General features: G+C 43.5%; 1 protein-coding gene across 4 annotated transcripts in view; it reads left to right on the forward strand.

Annotated features, from left to right (window-relative positions):
* Window positions 1-12,631, forward strand: part of whrna (whirlin a) — a 90,349-nt gene that overhangs the window by 54,493 nt on the left and 23,225 nt on the right. For all 4 annotated transcript variants that reach the window (XM_047329555.1, XM_047329554.1, XM_047329556.1 and 1 more), the window contains 2 exons: window positions 4,663-4,871; window positions 7,249-7,285. In XM_047329555.1, the coding sequence (XP_047185511.1) occupies window positions 4,663-4,871; window positions 7,249-7,285 (246 nt within the window). The remainder of the gene's footprint in view (window positions 1-4,662; window positions 4,872-7,248; window positions 7,286-12,631) is intronic.

The raw sequence follows: 12,631 nt of genomic DNA on the forward strand, positions 1-12,631 counted from the left end.
TGGTCTAGCTGACACCATGAATAAACTCTGTACAAAGGGAAGCACTGTTGTGGAGGAGCAGAGGCATCGGGGCCACGTGCTGCTGTGATGATCACACGGTCGTCTCATAAAAAGACAAAAAGAAACCAGAGAGGAGCCTGAATAGATTTTTTAAAGAGGCAATTAGTCTGAGCAGGAGGCGGCTGGGGGATATGATTCATCTCTTTACTACTTGCCAAATGATGCACTTTAATCTGCATTTAATATGCCAACAAATGGAGAGAATCCTCTTCTGTTCAGCAGACGGAGAGGAGCATTGTTGGTCTTTCTTTTCCTTTTTACTGCCAGTTCGTGAGTCACTCTGTAACTTATATTCAAGAGTTTATCATTGCAGATGTGTTTGTTATAATGTGCAAACTGATGAGCAAAAGCCAAAGTGAGTATGGATGACTGGTCTCTCTCAAAACAATTGGTCTGAAATACATTTTGACTTTATATTTTTAGTCTCTGGAACCTTGTAAATCTTTTAAAAACAGGCGACAGATGAAATAGATCCCTTGTTTTAAAGCAACTGTACGTTTTTAGATAACGTCATCGGAATATATATACAGTGCTTGGGTTTGGGACTACTTTTGTTTTTCTAGTATATGTCAGTGTATCGTATGTTCCACGATGTGACTCGCAGCTTTTTGGAGGAGGAACAGAAAATACTTTTTGGTTTTTTTTACATTATTTTGGTGAATTTAAGGATTTTATTATTTGACCAAGCAGCAAGAGAATTTTACTTCACAAGAAATCTTGAAATGAGAAAGTTCCATGATCAATTCAAGAATACACCATGATTACAAAGATGGAATCAAGTGAATAACTTTTAAAACAAGATAATTAATCTCATATCTCCATACCTTAGATTTTAAATCTTGGCGAGCACAGAACAAAGTCGTTTACGTATGACAAGTGAGATGCCACCAAAGTGGTGGCAGCTTGTTTACTTCTACTGATGTCCACGGATTCGTCCATGGAGCTGCTTAATTTCACTTGCAGGTGAGCGTTCACAACCATGTTGGACGAACAGAGTTTATAAAGCAGGAAGAGTCTGAGTAAAACTGTGAGCTGCGGCGCTGCGGTCAGTCGGACTATTCACTCTACCGCCTCAGTTCTTTCCCTCTCTGTGTATGAACAATGTATTTTCATTACACAGCAGCATTGATTAGAGCTTTAATCGTAGACGTCATCGCCACCGCTTGTTGTTTAATTGCCCAGAATGCAGCGCTCTCCGACGGCGCCTTCCTGGTGTGAAGCAGAGATTGATCATGAAAGATGAAGTACTCGGGACGGGGCCCGTCTATACTGTCGGATGGAAGTATAATGAGGGAGAGGAGGAGAAGAAAGAAAGACAGGAAAGTGGTGAGGTGATGACCTTTTTCTTTGTCGTTGCCAAAAATGATGATTGAAGAAAACACGACAAATAACTTTGTGAAGGAGTCGGCGTTGTGAAATATCGACCGATCTGTCCCGAGCCATTTGAATAACAACGGAGATTAGAGGGGAAGATTAATACGAGCGTCCTCCGTTTCCTTCCTCTGTAATTAATAGTCCGGTTTTGAAACGGGGCTTAAAGGGTCATAAAACTTAATCAGCGCGTAATTAGAGTCAGAATCGAAGCTCCGTTCATTTGTCATGAGGCAACAGGTGCAATAACCCGACTCCGTCAACTGCAGCGTGGTGCAAACAACATGGAGCTGGTGCAGCGGAGCAGACGCACAAAAGATGTAATTTATGTACGATTCCATCCATTCTGTATATCTTCATGCACGTTTTCCATTTGTGCATACAAACAACCTGAGAGGATTTTTTTCTTCTTCTTCAGATGCACCCTGATGTCTTGTTGCCTGCTTCATCTTCACTTTCTTTTCATCACCAAGGATGTTGCGATTACTTTTCTTTTTCTTCTTCTTTTTTTTTTAAGTAATCACAGCATCCTTGGTCATGTTGCATATCATCTTGCTCTCTATCGCCATAGCAACTAATGCATCTTTTTTCACAGCAGATGCTTTGACTCGTCGTAGCAGGTGTTACTCATAACATTTATACCAGTTTTCTATTATCAGCAGGACCAACACCAAGATCCTGATTATTATTATTATTATTATTATTATTATTATTATTATTATAATCTGATTGTTATTTACGCCTGCGTGTTCAACAGTGGAACATTTCAGCGTGGCGTCTTTTAAAAGATAAAAGGCAGAGAACAACACTACATCGATACACGTGTTTAAGGAAGAGCAATAGCTTCTTTATTTCATTTATAAATCAGGACATTAAATGAATGAAAAAATGAAAGCATTGAGCAGCTACAGCCTCAAGTCATGTTCGGTACAAACCAAACTCCATACATCTGGATATGGATAGATCCGATTTAAAGATCCGATTTTGAATGCATCGCCGTTACTACGTTTACTCCTGGCGTCCACACTTTTCTGGAGTTTTTCCAACACCTAAATGGAAATGTCAGCAGGGCCGCGTTGACCTCCTTATAATCTTAGAACCAAAACATTCAACAAAACCTTCAACGGGACGTTAATTGGAAGCTGCTTTGGATATAAGCAGCAAATGAGTAATTGTACGTTATCAGAGAAACAAGTGGAGCCATTTCGCAGCTTCTCCCGAGGTTTTGTTTCTGGGGAAGCACAGATTTAACCAGTTTTAATTATCGGGTCTGGGTTTTTTTTGTGGACAGAAGGAGACCTCTGTGGATAATTTGTCTCCTGAAGGAATCCTTACTTACAAAACAAGCCGAGTTAACCAACTTTTAGCGGCAGCTCGCGTAAAGGTTGTCAGACGCTGTAAAAAGTCCATAAGAAACAGATTATTGACTCTTTTTTTTCAGTGCTGTTTCATACATCTCGAAATCTGTCTTCAAACACGTCTCCCATCCAGGATCCAGCTCACGCTGACAGCACGAGTCAGACGTGTTCACTGCAGCAGCAGAAGAAGAAGTGTGTTCTGGCCGTAGTGGAGCTTGTTAGCGTTGATTGATTTGTGAATACAGCTTTGATTGTGTGGCCCCTTCATTTGTAATCGAATGCTCCCTGCTGATTATCTGTGGGGGCAGATGTGTGAATGTCGGAGAGAGGAATTGCCGTCAGACCGCATCAAAGGGAAATAAAACAAACCCCCGGGAAAAAAAGCACAAAGCAACATTTATGGATTTTAGCACAGACAAATGAATTCATGATATCAGCGACTGTGAGCGGTTTTGTAAAGCGCGTGAGGCTCTGAGCGGTATTCAAATGCAGTCCGTTAACAAGGGGAGGGGCGAGTCGTCCCCTGTGATTCATTTGTCACGCGATTATGGCGACAGATGAGGTTAACGGTGTCAGCGTGAGGCGATAACACGACCAAAGCACCTGACACGAGTACTTGACACTGATTTTATGCAAATTTCCGGGGCTATTTGTTTCCACGGTCGACTTTCACACTGTTGGTCACTTGTCATCTATGTAACGGAAATTAGAGCTGCGACAGTTAATCGATTAAGCAGTTCAAGTAGTTTTTATGGGGGAAAAAAGCTTCTTAAATGTGAATATTTTCTGGTTTCTTTGTTCCTCTGTGACAGTGAACTGAATATCTCTGACGTGTGGACGAAACAAGATCGACATTTTTCACCATTTTATGAACCAAACAACTGAACGATTAATCGAGGAGATAATCGACAGACTAATCGATTATGAAATAATCGTTAGTTGCAGTCCTAATGGAAGTATTGATGCAGTTGAATCGGGAAGACGGCGACCGTGGATGTCTTAACGCAGAAGTATTTATCACAAGAGCCCAATATATTGGGGAGATTTCTGGTTCGTTACACAAATCAACAAGTGGTCAGTGCATACCTCATTTTTGTTTAGTTTTGGTGTTCTTGGCCTCTTCGTTCACTGTCTTTTTAATGCGAAAAATGTTCCTTAGTAAAAAGTAAAAAGTAATACAAAACAAAAAACAAGTGGTCAGTGCATGGTGTCCCAAAAAACCCCTGCCCATCTCCGGTCTCTGTGGGCTTATATTCTTATAAGAAAATACACAGTGGCCCCATAGTATCTCCATCGAAAAGCATTATTCACAGAACGTGTCAGAGTCCTAAGTGATGGTTGTAAAATTAAATCAGGCGAGGAAGACGCACAGATCCCGAGCGCGGGGCTAAAGTGCAGTTAGAGGCGGAGGCGTTGTTACAGCTTCACGATGAGGGTCCCTGATTCAGAGAGCCGGCCTCGTCCAAGGTGGGATTTGTGATGGATATAGTCATTATGCTCTTTCTGCCGCTGCCCTCCAGGCTCAGCCCCCTGATAGAATGTGAAATTACATATAAAGGCCTTTTGAATGACGTATTAAACAGTTCTGGTCCTGAACCCGTCGGGGAGCGGAGGAGACTTTAATCCTAGTGTAATTATTTCTGTTCCCTGCCTGACCTGAGAGAGGCAGAGGCCTGCAGCCGTATTATTATTATTATAATTACTATCCTGCTCTGATCCGTGAACGTTTTCATACACCTCCATCTGTTCCTCCACCTCTTCTCCGACCCTCGATCTATGATCCCGCGCATGTCGACAGCCTCTGCCCCGTCCGCCCTCCGCGTCTTGCTCAGCCCCGCCCGCCATGCCTCTGTGTTCCCTCCCGTCCCTGCAGGTGGGCGACCAGATCCTGGAGGTGAACGGCCGCAGCTTCCTGAGCATCCCGCACGACGAGGCCGTCCGCGTGCTGAAGTCGTCGCGGCACCTGATGATGACGGTGAAGGACGTGGGACGGCTGCCGCACGCCCGGACGGTGGTGGGCGAGACCAAGTGGATCGCCAGCTCGCAGATCGCCGAGAGCTCCGCCAACAGCAGCATGGCGAGGTGAGCGTGGATTAGAGTGTCTCTCTAATGAGTTTCATATTACCTGTGTACCCACTAAAAGCACAGAACACTGAAGACATCACAGATTTCATGATTTACTGGGGGTTGTGTTAAACAAATCTTAAGCTACGTTAGTTTCCTTGACGGAACTGGCACAAGAGACAAGCTCCAGACTCGAGAGCAGCGCAGCAGGAAAAAGAACATCACAGACGATGAAGAGAACTCCCAGAAATACATCGTCTCCCTCGCAGAGTCTTTAACCCTCTGATATGATCACACGTCTGAACGTTTGTTCCCCAGCGACCAAATTAAAGTCTAATGGAAATGCCAAAACTACTTTTTTTTTCATCAACTCAAAAGCACCCAACGCAACCGCAACACTAGTCACAACTTGTAATTCCTCCCCGATTCTCTAAAACAAACATGGCTACAAAGCATATTTAACATTTACACCAACAATTACAATTAAACTCTGACGAATCCACAGAGATGTTTTGTCGTGCTGAGACAGATGATCATGTTTTCACATTTTTTTCCCGTCCCTATGCAGAAAAGATAAGACAAAGCTTCTGTTTTATTGGTAAATTAAAATGCCACCCATAATTTCTATGAATTTACATGAAGGTCGTGAAAAGATTTGAATTATTCCCACTTTTTAATAATCCAAAAGGGAAACGGGAACATTCAGCATGCGGTAGGTAGAAATGCTGCGTCCTTGGAAGGCTGGTTGTCGGAAAACATTTTTCTGTTTTCAGTTTGAGTCTTTAGCGCGTTGAGTGCATACAATTCAATAAATCCCATAAATAAATTTCCATACATTCACAAATTGTTCTACTTTTTGGCAGATTTTAAGAAGTAATGTCGATAAAAACAAACCAGGGGGTGAAAAAGATATTCTCCATCGCCTCATCCTCATTTTCCGTCTTTGCCATGTTGTTTACATAAAGTTATTTCAAATCCCATAAATAAAATCTCATCATCATTGGATCTCTGCAAGCGGAGCAGGTAATAAAGTTAATGCAAATGTTGGGTGATGCTGTAGCAGGTAGGATTGATGCTTTAAAGAATCTGCTCGTGTCGCTGCCATGTTTCACTTTTTAAGTCAGCGGGATTTTAGTGCTCTCCACATTAGCAGTTTATAATTTAGCACCTTGTCTTTAAACGATGCCAAACTTCCTGAAAGCGGCCGAGAGCAGCGGAGGGCGGAGACGGTTTTAAAACCACTCAGAGACGAGAATCACCGACTGAGTAGGTGTCAGAAGTCGACCGGGCTAATGAGTTTGAACCGTCTGCATGTGGGATCTGTTTCGGACTCTGGTTTAATCATATCTATTTTTTTTTCTATTATTTCTGTCCCCCCCTGAAGGCAGCACTTTGAGCTGAAGCATTTACTAGATGGATTTGGATTTAGAGCCTATTACTTTTAGGATATTAAGAAAAATCGACTGGAGTCATTTCAGCCAGGCAGGAAAATGGAGCTGGAAAAAAAAAAAAAATTACACATTTTTAAAATTGCGCCCCCTTAGCGTATTCCGAGAGAGAGAGAGAGAGAGAGAGAGAGAGAGAGAGAGAGAGAGAGAGAGAGAGAGAGAGAGAGAGAGAGAGAGAGAGAGAGAGAGAGAGAGAGAGAGAGAGAGAGAGAGAGAGAGTGTGTGTGTTGGTGTAAGTTAGTGGCTTTTCAACGTCTGTACTTTTCACATTTCCTGTGAAAAAATATACTGTAGCTGATCTGTGCAGCAGTTTCTGCTGCAACATTAAAGGCCTGACGGAGATTTTTTTTTAAAAATATGTCTGATCTGTGAATCTGCGCTGCCGTGCATTTTATCAGCCTGTGATAAACGAGAAATATGTTCAAAAAAAGATGAGAATCTATCAGTCAAAAGTATCTCAAATCCTCTTTTCCGCGCCTGGATCCCAAGAAAAAAATCAGAAGATATGTAGACGTCCTGGTGTGCGAGTGTGTAAGTGCAGTCTAAAAGGTATCAGCACCAATCTGTCATATCACAGGTCGGTGGCAGGTCATAGAATAGAAAAAAAACTCTCTGTAACTCTCAGTGACACGTATTTCCATTTTTACATATCCCATTTTCGTTTTCCTTGTTCTTAGTTTAGTTCGTTTTGTTATGCACCAAATCAGCGAAGCAAATTCCTTGTATACGTGAAAACCTACGAGGCAAAAACACGATTCTGATTCTGTTAAAAAAACAAGACAAGAGTGTTGCTGCAGTTTGTAGCCCGGTCATGTATCAGTGAACAAATCAGGGTGAAGGTCGTGATTGCATTGTAATCAACACACCAGTCACGTTATTATTTATGTGTGCGTTTCCTTCAGTGATTCATTAATTTTGATTTGACCTCTTCCTGTGTCTCTCTGCAGCTTCTCAGTCGAACAGGGAGCATCTGCAGCAGGAAAGGTGAGATTCACAAGCAGCCATTTCTTCTTTCTGTGTGTGTGTGTGTGTTTACGCTAAATACAGGACTGTGTGTGTGTGTTGAGTGTTTCTCTTGGGATGTAATCATTTTTCTGGTAACACAACCTCTGGTCTGGAAAAGTCTGTATCATTTGTTGGTCCCGACTTTGTAAATGTAAGTTGTCGGGCTATTTGGTTAGACTACGAATTCTATTATTTATGAAAGAAATCGGGCATTGTAATCCCAACTCTGTGAAAAGCGTCGATGCGGCGGGCCAGCTGGTGTTGTGTGGTTTCAGTTGCTGTGCTCCTGACCGGACTGTCAACCTTTTTTCAGATATGGTGATTTGGCTCTGGCCAGCAGCAGCGGAGGAGGAGGCTCACTGCTGCTGCAGTCAGTTGAATGTCGGGGGGAGACAGTTTGGTTTGTTTCACGGACGGTGGTGCGCTGTGGTTTTGGCCACAACGCGTAATGTTCCGATTGTGTCCGCAGAATCTCATGTCATATAATCTATAACTCTCAGGCTAATTAATACTTCAGCGATTTCCCCGGCGGTTTTTTGAAACGCACGCATCAGCAAAAGAAACAGGCCTGTGGTAAGTGTCATCACACAGCGAACTTCCATTGTCTTTCCTGTTGACTTTGGCTGTGACTTTGTAAAAGCGGGAGGCGGCGTGTTGCGACGGAGAAGTAAGAGGAGGAAAGTTGGAAGAGACAGCGGCTGAAGGCGGAGGAACGGGAGGAGGGGAGGAAGCTGAATGGGAGAGTTTGCGTTTTATTATGAAGCCCCGTTGCGCAGTCATCGTTCGGCATCATGCACAACACCGTCACGCAGAACGCAGTGAATGAAGATGTAGGTGGGAGGCGTGTTATTCTGTGAAACACATTTCCTCCAGACTGGGGTCAAAAGAGGTTTTTAAAAAAGTAATTTATAGTTTTAGCCATATAACACAATCACCGCTTTGATTACCTGCCCCCTTTTTGTCAATGGTGCCCTTTCTCAGACACAAAAACTGAGATGGATGTATGGAGGGCACTTCCATCTAATCACAAGGCTGCGAGATTAAAAGAGAAAAGAAAAGAGTAATCTTGCAGGAATATGCCCGACATTAATAAACGTTGCGGTGTTCCTACAACAGGGGAACGGCTGCCAGATCCATCCACTCTCGCAGAGCAGCACATTTGTACATGTCGAAACTGAAAACAGGTCATTGATCAGGCGCGCCCCCCCCCACCCATCCCCATCCCCTCCAGGCCGCGTGGGCCGAGGCACGGTCCAGTCGAGTTCACTTGGAACTGCTCGGTCAACGGGTGTCTTCGATTGTTTACACCATCCGTCAATGACAGTTGGAAGGAGAAATAGCTGCACGCTCTCAGGTTGTCCCAGTAGTTTCCTCTAGTTTCTCTTTTCTCTGTAGATACAACTTCAGAGTGTTTTGCTGAAGTTGTTGATTCGTGAATCTTGAAGTGACCTGGAAGTATTTCAATCGGCAGCCATGATAAGAGCTGTTTGGATTCACTAACTGTTGAGGAAAGGTGCTCAACTCGTTTCCTATCTTTCTTTAGCAGAGGGTACACCGGAGCTTCCTGTGCGAAAGGAAAGGAGAACTAGACGCCCCACAATTCATTGCGGCAGCGATATTGAACGTGACGCGCCATGCAGGAAAGTAAAAGATTAAGTTAGAAGAATTTAATCGTGAATTAGAAGAAGAAGGAGAAGAGTATGAATTTGACCTAGAAGAGACGCACGCCATCATGTAAGTTACCGTTGCCTATGAAGCATTTACATCCTATGAATCCTCTTTACTCCTTTCCTTGACCTCATGACGTTTTCCACAGAGGTCGAGGAATAGTAGAGAGACTTATCAGAACCCACCCCCGTGTCCTGTGGTGGCGTGGCAGCATCCCTTTCTTTCCACTTGACAGCTGCATGACCACAAGAGGACAGCATGATTATAGATCATTCAGACCCATCGTTTGAACTTATGACCGACGCTGTCATTTTTCTCTTGAGGGCGGTTCCCGTCAATTACTCTATTTAGCGCTCACACTGTGATACTGTAGTCGTGGTGCCCGTCAACGACAGCATCTGTGGATTTTCCTTGGCGTCGTGTTACTCGTCACGCGTGAGGAGACGCCTCTTGCTCCCCAGAAGCCTCCGGCGGTCGGCGTGGAGAATTTACGACCACTCGGCCGCCTTCATCCTCTCTCGGAGGATTAACAGGACGCTTGCCTTCACACTCTCATCCAGCGCGTGTGTGCCCATGAATAATGTAAGTCAAGCGTGAGAGGTGAGACACATTGCGACCGTTTAGCTGCGACTGTGATCTGAACTAGATTTAAGAACTGGATTGTGAAGAAGGTCAGGAGCGTTGATTTACGGGAAATTTCTCTTTTGAAAAGTTTTTTTTTTTTTTTTAAGTACCGGAGAAAGGTTTCAAGCATTTTTTATGGAAATGATTTATTTGTTTGCCGTTTCTAATTAATTCCACAGTTCACTGTGAAATTGAGGTGACGTGACAAAGGGTCTCGAGGCTCCCGATCCGAGCCTTTGATGTCACAGTAATATGACTGGTTATGTCTCTACAAACTGAAGTTTTCACATCCGCATCACCGGCACACACACATAAACACACACACACACGCACACACAAAATGAGCGAATCCGTTTCAAAGATTTTCCTAAACATCCATAGATGCAAACATGTCGTGATATTTGTGATTTGTGATTTTTGCAGAGAACCACGTCCATCCTTTCATTAGTCCAACGTTTATTAAAAACATGAACACTGAAACCGTAGAGTTGATGTGGAGGATCAATAGTCTATAAGACACTGTTTATCCACTCGGGTTTAAAGGCGAAGCCGCACGTGAAAGTGTCATCAGGTGTGAGACGCCACACCGACAGTTCATTCAGGCGTCTCTCACATGAAGGCAGAGCAGAGAAAAAGCTCATCTTGACATTTAAAGGAAAACCTTTTCATGGATTTTCTTCTTTTTTTTCGGTTGAGGCCCGAGTTCATTTAGTAAAAAAACAAAATCAGAAGGGAAGTTGTTTTTTTCCCCAAAATATTTTTATTCATGAAAACAAATCACGGACCAGCGTGGGGCCTGCTGGGCTTTTTATCACCGTTGAACGTTTATTTATTTATAGAATAATAACAAGATTCTAATAAAAACCATTTTGAAACTTGACCACAGAATATTTAATTCCATTGTTCGATATTTTGAAAACGCAGGAATTGCTATTTTATACTATCGGCAACTAATAAAAAAGGTGGAATTTGAATTTAAATAAAAGGCAAGTCACTTAAAAACATAACATAGGTAAAAAGCATCAAGGAACAATAAGGACATTTGATTATGGATTATTATTGTTATTAATACAGCGGGCAGATCTCCGTGCTCCTATTGACACAAGCAGGCAAAAATCATTAAAGAGCAGAATAACCTGATGTATTTGTCAGTCGGCACGTCGGTGTCCTGTCGTCCTCTCTCCACGTGCGGCAGCGTCAATATCTGTGAATCATCCGTCTCCAGCTGCTCCGTCGTCCACTACGATCCCTTCACGTTCGCTCCTCAGGGTCGTGGATTGTTGTTTGTCTTGTTGCTGACTTGTTATTACAGTGTCAACAGTATGATTTTGTTGGAACCACGCTGTGTGTCCGATTTCAACCCCTTGTCCTCCGGACCGACCTTGTTGATGTAAACGTTGTTCGATGACAGCGGTGTCCTTTGACCCTCAAATACTATGTTTATGTGCGTTTCCACCGGAGAAGCACTGGTATTTATGCAGTTTGTTGCCTCCATAATTATTGACTCTATATGTGATGGGGTCCAACATAGACACAAACATTTCTGCGTGTCTGTTTCCTCCTCTGTGTCGTAGAAGGTAATTTTCAAAACACAGGCCACAAATGAACACAGCAGGAATCTGCTGGTGTTTGCTGCTGGTGCTTTTCGGGTGCGTTACCATGGAGATGTAACGGATCATTAACTCGGATCTGAAAACACCACAGCACAGTTTATTTTTTTAAAAGAAGAAGAAGAAGCCTGTGGACACGTTTGTGTAGGTTCGTTTTCACAAAATCAAGTTTTAAAGTCTTCCTCGAAGATGAGGTAGATCGGTGCGAACTTGACAAAGCCCCTGTGCACAAACCGCTCTCTATGAAATCATGGTTTCCCCAAAGTGCGTTGATCTGCCCAGAGCTCTGACTGCAACCACAGACAACACCGTTAGCATCGACGCTCCAGCAGCCGTGTCAGGAGACGTTCTCAAGAAACCTGTAAGAACATTGAAGTGGAGGAGAGTCAAAGCGTTACAAGCTCAGAATAAACCAAAACAACTTTAAGGATATGCAGGAGGTTTGTCCGCAGCTCTGTGTGTGTGTGTGTGTGTGTGTGTGTGTGTGTGTGTGTGTGTGTGTGTGTGTGTGTGTGTGTGTGTGTGTGTGTGTGTGTGTGTGTGTGTGTGTGTGTGTGTGTGTGTGTGTGTGTGTGTGTGTGTGTGTGTGTGTGTGTGTGTGAGACAGAGAGACACAGGGAAGGGAAGAGAGAGCGAGGCATTAAGTTGGAAAGAAATGTAGCAGCAGGGCTTTAGGGCTCGGCAGTAAGGAGGAAGGTGATAATTCACACCTCTGCACTTCTTCCAAGTGAGACGGAGATCCTCTGTTATTGTCGACGCACACTGCAAACACACACACACACACACACACTCTGTGTCAACATGTCCTCAACATAAATATTAATCTCTCTTTGAATGATCTGCCAGTGACTGTGCAGCTTAAACAACCAAAGAGGGCTTGTGTTCGTCTTCTAATTTTCTGCATCCTCCTGTCATCCCTTCCCTGGGCTGGTGCACATCCCCACGGACAGATTTTCAGCAAACTTGTTGAGGAAATTACTTGGGAGAGTATCTCCACTCTCCCATGTCTGGAGCTGATAGATTGTGGGCAGGGGGATCAACACCTAATACAGAATACACTCGTACAGAGCAGGGACGGTGTTAAAGGGGCAGTATGCGATTTTGGAGAAAGATTGTTTTGTTATTGATGTTTTGATTGATTTCTCCTGGTGCTGCTGATGGTCAGTCTGACTGACAAGACGGTCGATGTGATTGTGACAGAGAGAGAATGAGCGAGAGAGCAGGGGATAGAGCGCTGCACACAGCTCTACGATTGAGGAATGGTGCAAAATGCTATATTCAAACGCATGCAGGGTATGTGTCGCCCCCCGGATGTTTTTCCATTGAAACTCAAATTCAGCACCGAGGTTGGTAAACTTGTCATTAATTGAATGATGTCGGAAACCGTAGAAGAGAAAGAACAAATGCATTCACACACAGAAAA

The sequence above is a fragment of the Scophthalmus maximus genome, chromosome 20 (genome assembly GCF_022379125.1).
Source record: "Scophthalmus maximus strain ysfricsl-2021 chromosome 20, ASM2237912v1, whole genome shotgun sequence".
In the NCBI taxonomy this organism is placed as follows: domain Eukaryota; kingdom Metazoa; phylum Chordata; class Actinopteri; order Pleuronectiformes; family Scophthalmidae; genus Scophthalmus; species Scophthalmus maximus.